At 43.7% G+C, this 21,378-nt stretch overlaps 1 protein-coding gene across 2 annotated transcripts in view; it reads left to right on the forward strand.

Annotated features, from left to right (window-relative positions):
• Nucleotides 1–21,378, forward strand: part of LOC311147253 (partitioning defective 3 homolog) — a 308,941-nt gene that overhangs the window by 129,594 nt on the left and 157,969 nt on the right. For both annotated transcript variants that reach the window (XM_084183924.1, XM_084183925.1), the window contains 3 exons: nucleotides 7,617–7,797; nucleotides 10,615–10,814; nucleotides 16,680–16,823. In XM_084183924.1, the coding sequence (XP_084040050.1) occupies nucleotides 7,617–7,797; nucleotides 10,615–10,814; nucleotides 16,680–16,823 (525 nt within the window). The remainder of the gene's footprint in view (nucleotides 1–7,616; nucleotides 7,798–10,614; nucleotides 10,815–16,679; nucleotides 16,824–21,378) is intronic.

The raw sequence follows: 21,378 nt of genomic DNA on the forward strand, positions 1-21,378 counted from the left end.
ATTTGGTATGTAGTGTTGGTAATAAAATACCATCCCCAGGAACGACTTCACTCTGCGAACTGAAGGAGTGCAGCCATCGTCTTCCATCAAGTCCCTCTTTGACATTTTGGTGATGACCTCGACCTTCTCTGGGTCAACAGCAACACCGTCACTGTCAACGATGTGTCCGAGAAACTTCACAGATCTCCGCAACAGATGGCATTTTTTTGGACTCAACTTTAGATTGTGCTCCCGTAGCCTCTGGAAAACAACCTCTAATCTGCTGAGGGCCTGCTGTTCATTGGGGGCAAATATCAAGAGATCATCTAGGTAGCACAAGAGACTGCTGAAGTTAAGATCGCCAAAGATACTCAGCATCATCCTCATGAAGGACGCTGGACTGTTGCAAAGCCCCTGTGGCATTCTGTTATACTCGTGCAGGCCTAATGGTGTTGTGAAGGCGGTATACTTTTTGTCCTCCTCATGCATGGGCAAGTTATAAAATCCCGACGTGAGGTCCATGGTGCTGAAGACAGCATTACCGCCAAGGGCAGCCAAGCAGTCCGATTGATGGGGCAAAGGATGAGCATCCTTGATAGTTCTTGCATTCAGCCATCGAAAGTCTGTGCATATCCGGAGGTCGCCATTTTTCTTCCAAACCATCACGAGTGGAGAAGCATATTCACTCATTGATTTCCGTATGATTTCCTGTTCCTCCATCTCGGTGAGAACTTGGCGCAGCTTTTGATAGTGGGCTGGCGGCACTCTGCGATATGGAAGACGGAAGGGACGGTCGTCAGTGAGGCGGATCCTATGGGCAAAGCCCTTGGCTTCTCCACAGTCAAGATTATGCTTTGAAAATATATCCTGATATTTCTCCAGCAATGTCACAAGTTGGAGCTTGGTGGAGGGGCTCGCTTCACAATGATCAATGTCGACATTTCCTAGACCAGACTTCTGCAGTCTGTCTTTCAGGTCACCGTTGTCGTCCTGTTTCACATGAGTCACTCTAACAGAGCCAGCATCACTCTGACAGGAACCCTGGAACAGTGTGAGATCTTCAGCTGCAACACAAGTAGAGACGTCCGCAAGCTTGCTGTTCCTTTTCAGTGTGAGTGGTTTGTCTGAGATATTAGTGATTTTCATGGGAGTCCAGCCATCTCCCCATAGCGGTGTTACCACTCTCCCCACCATAATGCCCAGAGTCACACACCTGGAGGTTGTAGGCTCCACCATAACTGTACTCCCAGGTGACTTGGGTATATTACTTGGCAGTCTTCCCCACAGCAGGTACTCTTGTTTGGGAAGGAGAGTCACCGCCTGAGTTAGCTTCACTGTCCCTACTTTTCCTGGGACATCTTCACCCCTCCATCTTGTGAGACTGGTCATCATTTCTAGAAACTGTTCGCCATCTGGAGACCCTTTTGTGTTGCTCGAGATAAGTGTCCAATAACTGTTCTCGTTTTTCAGCTGATGCAGTACACGTTTCAACATGTTGGTGCCTACTATTATGTCGTCTTTCTGACCAGTGATCACCAGAACTGGGACCATGCACTTTACCCCATACAGACTTAGTTCCATGTCATACATGCACTTGGGGCGCACTTGTACTCCTCCACAGCCAACAAGGATGATATGCTGTGAGAGTTCTTGATGTGGGGTCAAGACGCTATCCGATAGTAGTCTTTGCTCTGCCTCTTCACTTATCGTGCAGGCCATTGAGCCTGTATCGAGGAGCCCTTGCAACTGAGCACAGCCATTAACTGTCACCGGTGCGTGAAATAACTCACTGAACATCTCAACTCTGTGAATATTCTGAACAATTACCGTGCAATTATCAGACATTGCTTTACAGACATTGACATACATCTCCTTCAATTCTTCACTTTCTTCAAGGGTTGAATCTTCAACGCTCACACATCCCCTTTCCGTATGTGAGCTATCTAGTTTAAACTGGCACCACCTTGCTCAGAGTTAGGTGGTGTGTGCGCTAACTGTGGCTGAGCGTTAATTCTTGGCCGGCGCTGTTGGCATTCTCTCTTCCAGTGGCCGGGCTTGTAACAGCCCATACAGAGGTTCGCCTGTCTACAGTGTGCAGTAGTTGAATGTTCGGCAGACTGACAGACTTTACATCTACTCTGAACAATGGCTGCTGGCCCCCTGCTTGGTGGCACGACTGCTGTTGTGTGTGCCGTCTGCTCTAGCACACGGTTCAGCAAGCCAATGAGAGACTGCATGCAGATGCTCTCTGTCTGAGGAGAGGATGGAAGCCCCATTGCCTTTGGGTAACCAGTAAGGTCTGTTGGGTTTTCAGCAGCGGACTGTCTCTGTGGTTAATGCCTGAGCATGTGCACCAATGTTCTTTGGCCGATAAGATTTGGCTTGACACATTGTTCTAGCCTCTCTCTGATGTTCAACGAGGTGTTCCTGAATCTCATTTGCTGTCCACTTTTCAGCTGTTTTGCACTTTAGGACACTTGCAAGAGCAGGGTCGGGACAGTGTTTCACCAGCATCATTGTGACTTCGTGAGAGGGGTCCTCAATGTTTCGCCCCTGCCTTCTCAGACACTCATCTGCGACATCCACAGCCTTGTTCAAGCGTATCCAATAGTCCATGGGACTTTCTCCGGCCAGAGGAAGTGTGTTATAGAAATCTGTAAAGGCATAGAGGAGTAGGTTAACTCACTGAAATGTTGTTTCAGAATATCAAAGACGAGCTTGGAGTTCTCAGCTGGCTGCAGCGATGGCATACTGCGCAGGGTAACTTTAACAATGTCTCTAGCCTTTCCCATTAGTCTTGACATTATCTCCTGGGAGTGCTCTTGCGGGTGTACACCCCTCTTATTCAGGTAAACGCTCATAATCTCTTCCCACTCATGCACTGTGTGTTTGTCTGTTCCATCACCCCTGAAGTACGGCGGCTCTTTGACATCTGTCTTCATGACTAACTTTACTCCTGTCATGTTCAAATCAGACTGTCCATATCCTAAGTTCAGGCTAGGCGTAGGAGTGGTTTGGTTATCTGCACTACCAACAGATCTCTGTAATTGGCTAGCAATGTTCTCTCCTATTTCATGAGCTAACTGTGTGATGAGACTCCCTAGGTCTGCAGAACTCACATGTGAACTAGACACTGGCTGACGTGGAGAATGTTCATCTGTTTGGGTGTGAGTGTATGAAAATGCAGGACGGCCCACTGAACTAACGCTGCTTGCAATGTCTGGAGCATCTCTTAAGCTACGTATGTGTGGTGCGGGGGAATATTCATCAGTGCGTAAGCGTGTGGACGAGAGTACAGGTCCGCCTAGTATACCAGCACCCCTAACCGGCGTGCTCTCCACCCTACTCATAAACCTGCCCCTCCCCAGGCTTACCCCTGCAGCATCTCCAACACTAAATAGTGTCTGCGCATCCTTACCATCAGCCATTTTTTCACAAAAAAATAGAAAGTTGTAATAGACTATGGTAATGATATGTGAATCACAAGAACATGTGAATATGAAAAAAAATTGTAAAATGATAGAAGTAGCTGAGGTAAGCAATTAAGAGCTACAATTTACACATTAATGTTTGCCCTTATACTTGTCAACGTTCCGAAGAGGTTCCTACTCGTCACAGCAACCACCGGCGATCACCCTGGCGATGATCTGAAGCGAAGATATCCGGGTCACGGCACCAATGTAGCCGGCTTGGTCTGCTCGTTGCCGACTACTGCGTTGTGTTCCGGTGCACTGAAGACAAGACACTGGCGTACTTGAAGGCACTTTATTGTGTACAACTCTCTCAATCTGTTCAACATCAAGGAGAGAAAATGTTCAAAACTCTACCCTCGACAAGAATCCGCCTAACATAAAAAGAACAACGTGGGCTTCAACACGAGGATAGAATGACGATTGCTAACTTACAGCTAAACAGAACACGAGGTTAGCTAAGTTAGCAATTTCTCAAACTCTCAAAAATAGCTAAATTCACGACCCAGCTTGATTAAATGTACGTACACTCATCATATAATATACATACAAGTTACTATGTGCACTGAAACGTTTTAGTTTTAACAGGTATATCAAGATTATATCACGCCGAAGTGAACACATACCTCTCAGTCGAGTACAATGCAGACTGAGAAAAGCATGACACCCCTCCGCATATAACCAAACCAACACTCTAGAGGGCGCACTTATACAACTAACTCTCCCAATATCTGTAGACTACACGAAATGCTGAACAATACAATATTTTGGTGAAATCAACTCACAAAATAAAATAAAAAATAGAAAATGAACGGTTGCAAAAATCTGTAATTCTTTGACCTGTTACACTAGCTATGCTAACCAGTTTATACGAACAGGATTTAGCATGAAAATGGACAACTTCTACATGTTATGCAGCTAAAACAGCCAAATATATCCAAATCGGTCTTAAGTAATTACATTTAAAGCTTGCAAGAAAGGTATTGCACTGTACTTGTGCATGTGACATTAAAACTTGAAACTTGTGAGCCTGTTACAATACATAAATCATGACGAATTTGACGAATATCCACTTTGTTACATCAGATTTGTTGAATGTGCGCCAAACTGGGCAATGAAACGTCTGCGTTCCATTGACTCCTTTACCGCATCTATGGGTACACTCGCAATGGCTGCCTGGTATTGTGACGCCATAATGTAGAATGTTCATTCAAATTATGCTAATTTATGTGGCTCATGCTAGGTTGAAGATACACAGATTATGACAAAGTCATCACTAATCTGGGACCAGCGCCGTTGCTAACTAGCATAGCTGGTCCCATTGTTGCAAAGAGTTATAGGATATTAGAATCATTTTGCCTTAACCTTTTGTTCTCTTTAACCTAGGGCTCATCCAATGGAATGTATTTTTTGTAATGTCAGTTGAGTTGAATCAACAAATCACAGCACATCTTGATGAGTACACTTCCTGCTTTTACTTCCTGTTTTGCTCCTATGGGTACACCTGTTCTATTCGTTCTATTTCTATGGCAGCACATGCAGTCAGGAGCGGAGCGTTTGTTATTTGAACAGTTATTACAGAGACCGCGGTTATTTGGCTGGCCAATTACGTCATCCAAAATTCCATGACCATCACCCTGAATGTAATAAGAATGAAACACAATACAAACAACCTGAGAGACTGTGTTGTGATGTAGTGATTAGTATGTTAGTGCATCTATTGTAGTTGATTCATTCTCATCCTTACCATGGGATGTAGCTTACCAGTAGATATTAACACGGATCCTTTGTCATAGCCCTGAGAGTGTGACACATTCTGGATACTAGGGCCCTAGTCTAAACACCCACACCGTAACCATGTACCCAGTGCATTCGGAAAGTATTCAGACCCCTCTTGGGTATGACGCTACAAGCTTGGCACACCTGTATTTGGGGAGTTTCTCCCATTCTTCTCTGCAGATCCTCTCAAGCTCTGTCAGGTTGGATGGGGAGCGTCGCTGCACAGCTATTTTCAGGTCTCTCCAGAGATGTTAGACCGGGCTCAGTCTTTGCTGTGTGCTTAGGGTCGTTGTCCTGTTGGAAGGTGAACCTTCGCCCAAGTCTGAGGTCCTGAGCGCTCTGGAGCAGGTTTTCATCAAGGATCTCTCAATTCATCAACGATCTGGTTTTTGGTTTTTGCTCTGATATGCACTGTCAACTGTGGGACCTTATATAGACAGGTGTGTGCCTTTCCAAATCATGTACAATCAATTGAATTTTCCACAGGTGGACTCCAGTCAAGTTGTAGAAATATCTCAAGGACGATCAATGGAAATAGGATGCCACCTGAGCTCAATTTCGAGTCTGAATACTTATGTAAATAATGTATTTCTGTTTTACATTTTTTTATACATTTGCAAAAATGTCTAAACCGGTTTTCGCTTTGTCATGATTGGGTATTGTGTGTAGTTTGAGGAAATGTTTTTATTTAACCCATTTTAGAATAAAGCTGTAACGTAACAACATTTGGAAAAAGGGAAGGGGTCTGAATATTTTCCAAATGCACTGTACCTCTGTATAATCACCACCAGATGGATCCCAGAGGGGAAAGTCTTATTCCATCTCACATATTATTATGGAGCCCATAGGGACCTGACCGTGGGAATGAGTTTCACTGACTCCACTATATTGGGCACAGTTAAATAAAACAACCATACTTAGGAGTTATTAGAAGGGGTATTGCATAAATATGTACCCACGACACACACACACATGCACACTCACATCCTTGTCTTTCTCTTATAGAATGGTCTGTCTACTCTAAACTGACCTTTGACCCCTGGCTGGTTTTACCAGTCATATTGGTCTGTGTTCTCCCCACGTCACAGAGATGTATAATGAGGAATGTTGGTTCAGCTCTGCCTTTATTAATTAGGGTGCTGATGTGTTGAGAGAGAGAGGGTAAGAGGGAGGGAGAGAGGGACAGTGTCCACATGGCACCCTATTGCCTATAGTGCACTTCTTTTGGCCAGAGCACAGTGGGCCCTGGTCAAATCTAGTGCGCTATATAGGGAATATAGTGCCATTTGGGAAGCAACCAGAGAGGGGGTTAGGGCCTGTGTTGGACTGGACCTCCCTATGCCACCTAGGGCTAGTTAGTCTCTCTGCTCTCTGTGCTTCACTAAATGCTATAAAACCACAGGCTCCCAGGCTTTAGCTGCTGGAATACACTGGAACAGACCAGGGCTAGTGCCAGAGTGTTGTGGGCTGTATAGAGCAGAATCAGATGTTCATAAAACAAGGCAATGCAGTGGGCCTAATCCAAACGCCACCCTATTCCCTATTTAGTGCACTACTTTTGACCAGGGCTCTGGTCAAACAAAGTGCACTTTATATTGAATAGGGTGCCATTTGGAAAATAGACCATATACCTCCAGTGGACATATACCGGCAGAGTCTGTTATTGTGCCCCCAAACTCTGCCTGACTCTGTCTGTTGTGGTTAGTATGGGATTGGAGTCAGAGACGGGCTACGTTTGCTTGCCTTTGGGCCTCCGCTGTACTACATGGTGAATAAAATGTTTCTAATGTGGCTGCCTGCCTGTGTGCGTGTGACTGTACTGTTAATATTGTTTTGAAAGATTTTGATCCTTCCTCACAGCACCGAACCAGTAACGCAAGCCAGCTGAACACACGTGGCCTGGTGGACCTCTGACTGACGGCTTGAATGTCATATTCAATTAACTGGAGGGGTTCTTGTCCCTTGAATGAATAAGGTCTCCATAGGATAAGAAGCATTGAAGATTCAGAGAAAGATTGGGAGAAATGAAAGCCTGAATCATATAGTAGATAAAATCATTGGTGGGATTCATATAAACTAGAATCCAGACGTCAACTTGAATTCTTAACAGTCCAGTGTTTATTTTTCCTCCTTCCCCCTTTCTCTTTCTCTCCTCTTTTGCTCTCTCTCTTTCTCTCTCTCTCTCGCTCTCGCTCGCTCAGCTTTTCACTATTATATAGGTCCAGCTCAAATATACAGTATATGATATACAAAAGACAAATGTCTGTTGATAATGTAAAGACCCCAGGAAGAGTAGCTGCCACTTCTGCAAAAGCTAATGGGGATCCAAATAAACAAATAAATGTAAATGGTCAATAAAGTAATCATCTTCTTCCCTCTTCCCATCAGCTGGTGGCGGTGTATGATGAACAGGACCCTCACCATGGTGGCGACGGCACCAGCGCCAGCTCAACGGGCACACAGAGTCCCGACCTGTTTGCCACTGAGCTCAACACAAGCAGCATGTCTGCTTTCCAGCCCTACCAGGCCGCCAGCGAGATAGAAGTCACTCCGTCCGCCCTCCGAACCAGTAAGTTCACAAATCAAACACCTGGGTTACGTAAAACAAGCATGCCTTTCTGACATGTAGACCAAGGAATCATGTCTGCTCTATTCATGGAATTTCTGTCTGCAACGTTCGACAACGTTTGGCATCAGAACATGGCACAGGGTTGCACTGGGTCCAAGGAGCATTAACCATTGATGTGAATTATGTAGCATACAGATATATCTACTGTGCATATGCAGATATTTTCCAATGTGGGAGGAATCTAGTGCGGTCAGTTCTTTAGTCACATAAAATGATTACATGAAATGTTTTGGCCCGCTGGTCTGAGTGGGTACTGAACATCAGGAAGATGCCATTAACTAACATCAGTGTAAGTGGGCTTTTGGTTGGAAACTGTTTTTGAGTGGGAGTACTGTAACTCTGAGGTCAGAATAGCAATATGTCATCAAAAGCACACAAGACTGTGCCACAGTATATACAAACATTAGTTGTTGTGTGCAGCACAGAAAGAAAAGCAACAAAGTTAAGCTCCTTTATTAATTTTCAGCGTTTTACTCCAAACTATCTCAGAAATCACAGCGGCTTATTTGCTGCTCCATTGAGTCCAATAAATGGACTACACAAGAGAACGGGACCCTGGACAAACTGTAGCTAACACACTGTTTAATAAAATACCTCTTCAAGGCTTCTGAAGATGCCAAGTGTCACATTCCCATGTTCTGACCGATGGGAACGTCTACACTATGCTGCGGTTCCTAAGTGCTACTTCCAATGGCTCCTCTCCCCTGCATGTCTCCCAGAACATTCAATGACACATCACCATCGGATCGCCATCGAGTTCTATTTATGACAAGCTCCTTCATCCAAACGGGAACACTGAGCAGGAGTCCCATGAGGTTCCACTGCTGCGCTGTGAAAACGGGCGCCTGTTCACCAGGAGCGTGAGAGACATGTTCAGAGCTATGGTGTCTATGTCTTAGTCATGGGACAGAGCATTACAGGGAGGGAGGAGAGAACACTCTGTCCTAACAGGTCTGACCACCCGGCATCCCCAGACTCCAACTCCCAGACGCCTCTCTCTAGCTGCCTACTGGAATCAAACTGCTGTAGTCAGCATTCCATTAATTGTTAGGATTATGATCAGACAAAAATATTAGAATGAGAAGTTTATTCAGATTTTATTCAGAATCCTTCCCCTATCCAGTTTTGTTAGCTGTATATTCTTTAATTGTATATTCGAAAACTGGCAAAGAGCCAATGGTCCAAATTATTCTACTGGCAAAATGTCATCTGTCATTTAAAAACTGTTCCAATTACATAGAGGACCCTGTGCAGATTCATTCAATTTATACCCGTTTTGCAAGCTATAGGAATAGAAAGTTAGGCCCTGTTAAAAAAAGATTTTTGGGGGACTGAAGACATTTTATACCATCAATTAACTATAGTTAGAAGAAGTTAGAAAGTATTGCTCTAAAAGGTTATAAATTAGGGGACCTGCTTGGTGTGATTATGCAGAAAGTTAGTCATTATAGCATATTCAGATCTATTCTCAAAAATCCAATTAGGAGTTGGCTGAACTGCTTAGTACAATCTAATGTGAAAGCGATCCGAAGCTACTCAATCAATCATTAACCCATGGTTTCCCAAACTAGGGGTCACGGCCCCATGTGCGGTCGCCTGATTTGAAAATGGGGTTGCTAGAGAATTTGCACTTGGTTCATAGAACCGGGATTACGTCAGTAACCTCCGGTAGCCGCTTGATGCGGTTGTAATAAACAGACCCCTTTTCTGTTTTCTTCCTATAAATGTGGCTCTATCCTTTGAATGGTTTAAGCTACAAAATATGATGACCCCGTCACTGAAAAATAAGACTGTCAGGAACACGTAGGTACATAATGTTTCCCTCTACTATGCCCACAAGCTGTTAGAACAGAGTGGACAAGAACAGGCACTAAATTAGACTGGGGGAAAACAACGTCATCAATGATGTTATTTTCTACACAGAAGATCATACAAAATTATTGCCTGATGATCTTCTGAACTTCCCAATACCTTTCTGATGCATTTCAGTCACTTCAAACCAGACTGTCTTCAGATTGAAATACTGTCAAAAACACTGTCGGACTGATTTATAATAATATCATAGCCCAAATTTAAAAAGTAAACATTGGCCGTTGATTACATACCTTTTTTTTTTTATACATGGTGGGGTCACAGATTTATTTTATATCAAAATGGGGCACGGGCCCAAAAAGTTTGGGAACCCCTGCACTAACCTCCTACAGATAATTACTGAGCATAGGCATAATAGTGGGCTCCAGAACACCAATTTACAGCTAATAGTGGAGAACTCTAAATTCAAATTTCTGTTATTTCTATTGCTGATGTGTGATTTTAATACAGAACTGGGTACCCAGGCTGTACCGGCTTTATAAGATATAATCACCCACACTGATCAGGTTCACATTTAAGAATGGGCTAATTGCTACTGTGAGAAGGGAATTGGCAAGAAAACTGCTGCTGAGCATCAGTCAGTTAGATTTAGACTACTACACAAAAAAACATCTACACACACCAACATAGATTCAAACATGTATCCTTGCTGAAACTAAGGTCCTGATTAGGACCAATACACAAACCTAATAAAGTGACATAAAGAGGACATCAATATGGAGGAGCCTGGAGAGATAAGGTCAACTGAATGAAACCCAGCTGTTTGCTGGAGCGATGGGCCAAAGTAAGGAAGTACATACTTCCCCAAATACACTAATTTTGACCTTTTCTGCTGTCTCTCTCCTTCTCCTGTTCTCCTCCTCTCGCTCTCCTGCTCTCCTCCAGATATGCCTCTCCATGTGCGTCGCAGCAGTGATCCAGCACTGGCGACAGTCAACGGGCCGTTCAGCGACCCCCGTGTGACCCTGCCGCCAGAGGAATCGTCCAGGAAGAACCCCACCCGCTGGTCCACCACAGCTGGCTTCCTCAAACCACAACACTCTGTCAGAGGCACCGGCACTGACACCAACAGCCTGGAGAGAAAGGTAGCCAACAATCATGCAACTCCTTTGTACAGTATCTAAAGCAGGGGTGGGCAAACTATGGCCATTCAATCTGGCCCACAGGAGGTTTGAGTAAAAAAACAGATAATTATTTTGGGTTAAAAAAAATACTCCAGTCCGCTCTTGAACGTCTACACTCTGTGGAGTGTACGGCTTAAAGTGGTCCTATGGACAGACACTCCAATCTCCGCTGTGGCGCTTTGCAGCTCCTTCAGGGTTATCTTTGGTCTCTTTGTTGCCTCTCTGATTAATGCCCTCCTTGCCTGGTCCGTGTGTTTTGGTGGGCAGCCCTCTCTTGGCAGGTTTGTTGTGGTGCCAAATTCTTGGATTTAATGGGGCTCCGTGGGATGTTCAAAGTTTCTGATATTTTTTTATAACCCAACCCTGATCTGTACTTCTCCACAACTTTGTCCCTGACCTGTTTGGAGAGCTCCTTGGTCTTCATGGTGCCGCTTGTTTGGTGGTGCCCCTTGCTTAGTAGTGTTGCAGACTCTGGGACTTTTCAGAACAGGTGTATATATACTGAGATCATGCGACAGATCATGTGACACTTAGATTGCACACAGGTGGACTTTATTTAACTAATTATGTGACTTCTGAAGGTAATTGGTTGCACCATATCTTATTTAGGGGCTTCATAGCAAAGGGGTGAATACATATGCACGCACCACTTTTCTGTTATTTATTTTTTAGAATGTTTTGAAAAAGTTATTTTTTTCATTTCACTTCATCAATGTGGATTATTTTGTGTATGTCCATTACATGAAATCCAACGTGTGTATATATATGTATGTATGTGTGTATATATATACACACACACACACACACACACACACAGTGGGGAGAACAAGTATTTGATACACTGCCGATTTTGCAGGTTTTCCTACTTACAAGCATGTAGAGGTCTGTACATTTTATCATAGGTACACTTCAACTGTGAGAGACGGAATCTAAAACAAAAATCCAGAAAATCACATTGTATGATTTTTAAGTAATTAATTTGCATTTTATTGCATGACATAAGTATTTGATCACCTACCAACCAGTATGAATTCTGGCTCTCACAGACCTGTTAGTTTTTCTTTAAGAAGCCCTCCTGTTCTCTACTCATTACCTGTATTAACTGCACCTGTTTGAACTTGTTACCTGTATAAAAGACACCTGTCCACACACTCAATCAAACAGACTCCAACCTCTCCACAATGGCCAAGACCAGAGAGCTGTGTAAGGACATCAGGGATAAAATTGTAGACCTGCACAAGGCTGGGAAGACTGAATCTGCAATAGGTAAGCAGCTTGGTTTGAAGAAATCAACTGTGGGAGCAATTATTAGGAAATGGAAGACATACAAGACCACTGATAATCTCCCTCGATCTGGGGCTCCACGCAAGATCTCACCCCGTGGGGTCAAAATGATCACAAGAACGGTGAGCAAAAATCCCAGAACCACACGGGGGGACCTAGTGAATGACCTGCAGAGAGCTGGGACCAAAGTAACAAAGCCTACCATCAGTAACACACTACGCCGCCAGGGACTCAAATCCTGCAGTGCCACACGTGTCCCCCTGCTTAAGCCAGTACATGTCCAGGCCCGTCTGAAGTTTGCTAGAGTGCATTTGGATTATCCAGAAGAGGATTGGGAGAATGTCAGATGAAACCAAAATAGGATGGGGGTGGAAACATCATGCTTTGGGGCTGTTTTTCTGCAAAGGGACCAGTACGACTGATCCGTGTAAAGGAAAGAATGAATGGGGCCATGTATCGTGAGATTTTGAGTGAAAACCTCCTTCCATCAGCAAGGGCATTGAAGATGAAACGTGGCTGGGTCTTTCAGCATGACAATGATCCCAAACACACCGCCCGGGCAACGAAGGAGTGGCTTCGTAAGAAGCATTTCAAGGTCCTGGAGTGGCCTAGCCAGTCTCCAGATCTCAACCCCATAGAAAATCTTTGGAGGGAGTTGAAAGTCCGTGTTGCCCAGCGACAGCCCCAAAACATCACTGCTCTAGAGGAGATCTGCTTGGAGGAATGGGCCAAAATACCAGCAACAGTGTGTGAAAACCTTGTGAAGACTTACAGAAAACGTTTGACCTGTGTCATTGCCAACAAAGGGTATATAACAAAGTATTGAGAAACTTTTGTTATTGACCAAATACTTATTTTCCACCATAATTTGCAAATAAATTCATAAAAAATCCTACAATGTGATTTTCTGGATATTATTTTCTCATTTTGTCTGTCATAGTTGACGTGTACCTATGATGAAAATTACAGGCCTCTCTCATCTTTTTAAGTGGGAGAACTTGCACAATTGGTGGCTGACTAAATACTTTTTTTCCACACTGTACCTATGATAAAAATTACAGACCTCTACATGCTTTGTAAGTAGGAAAACCCGCAAAATCGGCAGTGTATCAAATACTTAGTCTCCCCACTGTATGTGTGTGTTTATATATGCTACCAGTCAAAACTTTGGACACCTACTCATTCAAGGGTTTTTCTTTATTTTACTATTTTCTACATTGTAGAATAATGGTGAAGACATCACAACTATGAAATAACACATATGGAATAATTTAGTAACCAAAAAAATGTTAAACAAATCCGATATTTTTATTTTTATTTGAGATTCTTCAAATAGCCACCCCTTGCCTTGATGAGAGTTTGCACACTCTTGGCATTCTCTCAACCAGCTTCATGAGGTAGTCACCAGGAATGCGTTTGAGGCAGTTGTGTTTTGACAAGGTGGGTACAGAAGATAGCCCTATTTGGTAAAAGACCAAGTTCATATTATGGCAAAAACTGCTCAAATAATTACTTTAAGACATGAAGGTCAGTCAATACAGAACATTTAAAGAACTTTGAACGTTTCTTCAAGTGCAGTCGCAAAAACCATCAAGCGACTGTATACAACCATCATTTTGTATACATCTGGCCCTTCATTGGACACTGTGTTAACAAACCTCCAAACGAGCTTCAACGCCATACAACGCTCTTTCCGTAGCCTCCAACTGCTCTTAAACACTAGTAAAACTAACTGCATGCTCTTCAACCGAACGCTGCTTGCACCCACCCACCCGACTAGAATCACTACACTCGGCGGGTCTGACCTAGAGTATGTGGACAACTACAAATACCTAGGTGTCTGGTTAGACTGTAAACTCTCCTTCCAGACTCACATTAAGCATCTCCAATCAAAAGTTAGATCTAGAATCAGCTTCCTATTTCGCAACAAAGCCTCCTTCACTCATGCTGCCAAACATGCCCTCGTAAAACTGACTATCCTACCGATCCTTGACTTTGGCGATGTCATTTACAAAATAGCCTCCAACACTCTACTCAGCAAATTGGATGTAGTCTATCACAGTGCCATCCGTTTTGTCACCAAAGCCCAATATACTACCCACCACTGTGACCTGTACTCTCTTGTTGGCTGGCCCTCACTACATATTCGTCCGCCAAACCCACTGACTCCAGGTCATCTATAAATCACTGCTAGGCAAATCCCTGTCTTACCTTAGCTCACTGGTCACCATAGCAACACCCACCCGTAGTCTGCGCTCCATTAGGTATATCTCACTGGTCATCCCCAAAGCCAACACCTCCTTTGGTCGCCATTCCTTCCAGTTCTCTGCTGCCAATGACTGGAACGAACTGCAAAGATCTCTGAAGCTGGAGACTCTTATCTCCTTCACAAAATTTAAGCATCAGTTGTCAGAGCAGCTTACCGATCACTGCACCTCTACACAGCCATTCTGAAATTAGCCCACCCAATTACCTCATCCCTATATTGTTATTTATTTTGCTAATTTGTACCCCAGTATCTCTATTTGCACATCATCTTTTGCACATCTATCATTCCAGTGTTAATACGAAATTGTAACTATTTTGCACTATGGCCTATTTATTGCTTTACCTCCATAACTTACTACATTCGCACACACTGTATATATATTTTCTGTTTGTATTTTTGACTTTATGTTTTGTTTACCCCATATGTAACTCTGTGTTGTTGTTTTTATCGCACTGCTTTGCTTTATCTTGGCCAGGTCGCAATTGTAAATGAGAACTTGTTCTCAACTGGCTTACCTGGTTAAATAAAGGTGAAATAAAACATTATTATTTTTTTAAGCGCTATGATGAAACTTGATCTCATGAGGACCGCCACAGGAATGGAAGACCCAGAGTTACCTCTGCTGCAGAGGATAAGTTCATTAGAGTTACCAGCCTCAGAAATTGCAGCCCAAATAAATGCTTCACAGAGTTCAAGTAACAGACACATCTCAACATCAACTGTTCAGAGGGGACTGTGAATCAGGCCTTCATGGTCGAATTGCTGCAAAGTAACCACTACTAAAGGACACCAATAAGAAGAAGAGACTTGCTTGGGCCAAGAAACACGAGCAATGGACATTACACCGGTGGAAATGTGTCCTTTGGTATGGAGTCAAAATTTGAAATGTTTGGTTCCAACCGCCGTGTCTTTGTGAGACGCGGTGTGGGTGAACGGATGATCTCAGCATGTGTGGTTCCCACCGTGAAGCATGAAAGAGGAGGTGTGATGGTGTGGGGGTGCTTTGCTTGTGACACTGTCTGTGATTTATTTCGAACTCAAGGCACACTTAACCAGCATGGCTACCACAGCATTCTGCAGCGATACACCACTCACACTAAGCTCAAACCAGATGGGATATCATTTGTTTTTCGACAGGACATGACTCAACACTCATCCAGGCTGTATAAGGGCTATTTTACCAAGAAGGAGAGTGATGGAGTGCTGCATCAGATGACCTGGCCTCCACAATCCCCCGTCCTAAACCAAATTAAGATGGTTTGGGATAAGTCGTTCCGGAGAGTGAATTAGAAAAGCAGCCAACAAGTGCTCAGCATATGTGGGAACTCCTTCAAGACTGTTAGAAAAGCATTCCAGGTGAAGCTGGTTGAGAGAATGCCAAGCGTTTGCAAAGCTGTCATCAAGACAAAGGGTGGCTATTTGAAGAATCTCAAATATAAAATTTATTTTGATTTGTTTAACCCTTTTTTTGGTTACTAAATGATTCCATATGTGTTCATTCATAGTTTTGATGTCTTCACTATTATTCTAGAATGTAGAAAATAGTGAAAATAAAGGAAAACCCTTGAATGAGTAGGTGTTCTAAAACTGGTGACCGGTAGTGTATTTTCAAATAACTGCCCTTTTTTCTGGCCAGCAAATTTATCTTTTAAAAAAATCGGTGCGGCCCTCTGATTTTCGAAATCCCGACGTGGCCCTCAAGCAAAAAAAAATGACCCTCCCCTGATCTACAGTGTATGACATTAGCTAACTGTTACCTCTCTCAGGCTCTCCCCTCAGTGTACTGTATGTAGACCTACTTAGCAATGGCCCCCCACACTATATATTACTAATGTCTATCTATTTGTGTTGTAACACTATATTCATAGCCTATATCTTTAAAGGGATACTTCGGGATTTTGGCAATGAGGCCCTTTATCTACTTCCCCAGAGTCAGATGAACTTGTGGATACCATTGTTATGTCTCTGTGTGCAGTTTGAAGGAAGTTGCTAACTAGCGTGAGCACAATGACTGGAAATCTATGGTGTCTGCTACCTCTCTTCCTTCATAGTGGACATAGACATACAAATAAAATGGTATGCACGAGTTCCTCTGACTCTGGGGGAAGTACATAAAGGGCCTCATTGCCAAAATCCCGAAGTATCACTTTAAGGGATGGTTTCCCAGACCCAGATTAAGCCTAGTCACAGATTAAGCGTACAATAGGGACTAGGGATAATCTGTGACTGGGAAACCAGCCCTAAGAGTCTTCCTTGTTCCTGTGTCTGTTCAGGGTAAAGTTGTGGACACGTACCGTAGTCTCCCCCGTGACGCAGGGTCCTGGGCAAACCAGAGAGAGTTCCAGAGAGAGACGGCCCGCTCCTCCCTGAGCGCCAACCACCCGATGGTAGACCGCTGGCTGGAGAGACAGGATCAGGTAGGACCACTCACTGTACTGGACATGCAAACCTGGTATATCCAGTCACATTAACATTACATACATTTGAGTCATTTAGCAGACTATTATCCAGAGCGACTTACAATACAGTGAGGGAAAAAAGTATTTGATCCCCTGCTGATTTTGTACGTTTGCCCACAGACGAAGAAATGATCAGTCTATAATTTTAATGGTAGGTTTATTTAAACAGTGAGAGACAGAATTACAACAAAAAAATCCAGAAAAAAAACATGTCAAAAATGTTATAAATTGATTTGCATTTTAATGAGGGAAATAAGTATTTGACCCCCTCTCAATCAGAAAGATTTCTGGCTCCCAGGTGTCTTTTATACAGGTAACGAGCTGAGATTAGGAGCACACTCTTAAAGGGAGTGCTCCTAATCTCAGTTTGTTACCTGTATAAAAGACACCTGTCCACAGAAGCAATCAATCAATCATATTCCAAATTCTCCACCATGGCCAAGACCAAAGAGCTCTCCAAGGATGTCAGGCCCAAGATTGTAGACCTACACAAGGCTGGAATGGGCTACAAGACCATCGCCAAGCAGCTTGGTGAGAAGGTGAAAACAGTTGGTGCGATTATTCGCAAATGGGAGAAACACAAAATAACTGTCAATCTCCCTCGGCCTGGGTCTCCATGCAAGATCTCACCTCGTGGAGTTGCAATGATCATGAGAACGGTGAGGAATCAGCCCAGAACTACACGGGAGGATCTTGTCAATGATCTCAAGGCAGCTGGGACCATAGTCCCCAAGAAAACAATTTGTAACACACTACGCCGTGAAGGACTGAAATCCTGCAGCGCCCGCAAGGTCCCCCTGCTCAAGAAAGCACATATACAGGCCCGTCTGAAGTTTGCCAATGAACATCTGAATGATTCAGAGGAGGACTGGGGGAAAGTGTTGTGGTCAGATGAGACTAAAATCGAGCTCTTTGGCATCAACTCAACTCGCCGTGTTTGGAGGAGGAGGAATGCTGCCTATGACCCCAAGAACACCATCCCCACCGTCAAACATGGAGGTGGAAACATTATGCTTTGGGGGTGTTTTTCTGCTAAGGGGACAGGACAACTTCACCGCATCAAAGGGACGATGGACGGCGCCAGGTACCGTCAAATCTTGGGTGAGAACCTCCTTCCCTCAGCCAGGGCATTGAAAATGGGTCGTGGATGGGTATTCCAGCATGACAATGACCCAAAACACACAGCCAAGGCAACAAAGGAGTGGCTCAAGAAGAAGCACATTAAGGTCCTGGAGTGGCCTAGCCAGTCTCCAGACCTTAATCCCATAGAAAATCTGTGGAGGGAGCTGAAGGTTCGAGTTGCCAAACGTCAGGCTCGAAACCTTAATGACTTGGAGAAGATCTGCAAAGAGGAGTGGGACAAAATGCCTCCTGAGATGTGTGCAAACCTGGTGGCCAACTACGAGAAACGTCTGACCTCTGTGATTGCCAACAAGGGTTTTGCTACCAAGTACATGTCAAATATACAGTGGGGGAAAAAAGTATTTAGACAGCCACCAATTGTGCACGTTCTCCCACTTAAAAAGATGAGAGAGGCCTGTAATTTTCATCATAGGTACACGTCAACTATGACAGACAAAATGAGAATTTCTTTTCCAGAAAATCACATTGTAGTATTTTTAATGAATTTATTTGCAAATTATGGTGGAAAATAAGTATTTGGTCAATAACAAAAGTTTCTCAATACTTTGTTATATACCCTTTGTTGGCAATGACACAGGTCAAACGTTTTCTGTAAGTCTTCAAGGTTTTCACACACTGTTGCTGGTATTTTGGCCCATTCCTCCATGCAGATCTCCTCTAGAGCAGTGATGTTTTGGGGCTGTCGCTGGGCAACACAGACTTTCATCTCCCTCCAAAGATTTTCTATGGGGTTGAGATCTGGAGACTGGCTAGGCCACTCCAGGACCTTGAAATGCTTCTTACGAAGCCACTCCTTCGTTGCCCGGGCGGTGTGTTTGGGATCATTGTCATGCTGAAAGACCCAGCCACGTTTAATCTTCAATGCCCTTGCTGATGGAAGGAGGTTTTGACTCAAAAACTCACGATACATGGCCCCATTCATTCTTTCCTTTACACGGATCAGTTGACCTGGTCCCTTTGCAGAAAAACAGCCCCAAAGCATGATGTTTCCACCCCCATGCTTCACAGTAGGTATGGTGTTCTTTGGATGCAACTCAGCATTCTTTGTCCTCCAAACACGACGAGTTGAGTTTTTACCAAAAAGTTATATTTTGGTTTCATCTGACCATATGACATTCTTCCAATCCTCTTCTGGATCATCCAAATGCACTCTAGCAAACTTCAGACGGGCCTGGACATGTACTGGCTTAAGCAGGGGGACACGTCTGGCACTGCAGGATTTGAGTCCCTGGCGGCGTATTGTGTTACTGATGGTAGGCTTTGTTACTTTGGTTCCAGCTCTCTGCAGGTCATTCACTAGATCCCCCTGTGTGGTTCTGGGATTTTTGCTCACCGTTCTTGTGATCATTTTGACCCCACGGGGTGAGATCTTGCGTGGAGCCCCAGATCGAGGGAGATTATCAGTGGTCTTGTATGTCTTCCATTTCCTAATAATTGCTCCCACAGTTGATTTCTTCAAACCAAGCTGCTTACCTATTGCAGATTCAGTCTTCCCAGCCTGGTGCAGGTCTACAATTTTGTTTCTGGTGTCCTTTGACAGCTCTTTTGTCTTGGCCATAGTGGAGTTTGGAGTGTGACTGTTTGAGGTTGTGGACAGGTGTATTTTATACTGATAACAAGTTCAAACAGGTGCCATTAATACAGGTAGCGAGTGGAGGACAGAGGAGCCTCTTAAATAAGAAGTTACAGGTCTGTGAGAGCCAGAAATCTTGCTTGTTTGTAGGTGACCAAATACTTATTTTCCACCATAATTCGCAAATAAATTCATTAAAAATCCTACAATGTGATTTTCTGGAGAAAAAAAATCTCAATTTGTCTGTCATAGTTGACGTGTACCTATGATGAAAATTACAGGCCTCTCTCATCTTTTTAAGTGGGAGAACTTGCACAATTGGTGGCTGACTAAATACTTTTTTCCCCCACTGTACAGCTGCCCAAAAAATTAAGAGACAAAATTATCAGTTTTTCTGGTTTTACTATTTATAGGTATGTGTTTGGGTAAAAATAACATTTTTGTTTCATTCTATAAACTACTGACAACATTTCCCCCAAATTTCAAATATATATATTGTCATTTAGAGCATTTATTCGCAGAAAATGACAACTGGTCAAAATAACAAAAAATGCAGTGTTGTCAGACCTCGAATAATGCAAAGAAAATAAGTTCATGTTCGTTTTTAAACAACACAATAGTAATGTTTTTAACTTAGGAAGAGTTCAGAAATCAATATTTGGTGGAATAACCCTGATTTTCAATCACAGCTTTCATGCGTCTTGGCATGCTCTCCACCAGTCTTTCACATTGATGTTGGGTGACTTTATGTCACTCCTGGCGCAAAAATTCTAGCAGCTCGGTTTTGTTTGATGGCTTGGTGACCATCCATCTTCCTCTTGATCACATTCCAGAAGTTTCCAATGGGGTTCAGGTCTGGAGATTGGGCTGGCCATGACAGGGTCTTGATCTGGTGGTCCTCCATCCACACCTTGATTGAACTGGCTGTGTGGCATGGCGCTTTGTCCTGCTGGAAAAACCAATCCTCAGAGTTGCGGAACAATGTCAGAGCAAAAGGAAGCAAGTTTTCTTCCAGGACAACCTTGTACGTGGCTTGATTCATGCGTTCTTCACAAAGACAAATCTGCCGATTCCAGCCTTACTGAAGCACCCCCAGATCATCACCGATCCTCCACCAAATTCCACAGTGGGTGCGAGACAATGTGGCTCCAAGTCTCCGTCTAACCATTAGACGACCAGGTGTTGGGCAAAGCTGAAAATTGGACTCATCAGAGAAGATGACCTTACTCCAGTCCTCTACGGTCCAATCCTCATGGTCTTTTGCAAACCTCAGCCTGGCTCTTCTTTGTTTCTCATTGATGAAGGGCTTTTTTTTATAGCTTTGCACGACTTCAGCCCTGCCCCTAGGAGCCTGTTTCGAACAGTCCTCGCCGTGCACTTCACCCCAGCTGCCGTTTGCCATTCTTTTTGTAGGTCACTTGATGTCATCCTACGGTTGTTGAGTGACATTCGAATGAGTTGGCGGTCATCCCGGTCAGTAGAGAGTCGTTTTCGCCCTCTGCCGGTCTGTAGCTTTGTTGTCCCCAATGTCTGCTGCTTGACCTTGTTCTTATGAAACGCTGTCTTTTAAATTTTAAGGATGGAAGCAACCTGACGCTCACTTTGTCCCTCTGCCAGTAAAGCCAGAATTGAACCCTTATTTTCCTCACTGAAAACTTTCCTTTTCAACTCTTTTGGCATGGTCAATAGTTATTTTTTGATTAATATTACTTTTGAGGTACTATTAGCACTGTTTTTGCCATCCAGCTGGTCCTATTACAAGAGGATAGTGATGACCACAGCAGTGGTTTTTATACT

Source organism: Coregonus lavaretus (genome assembly GCF_964263955.1).
Source record: "Coregonus lavaretus genome assembly, chromosome: 19".
Lineage (NCBI taxonomy): Eukaryota > Metazoa > Chordata > Actinopteri > Salmoniformes > Salmonidae > Coregonus > Coregonus lavaretus.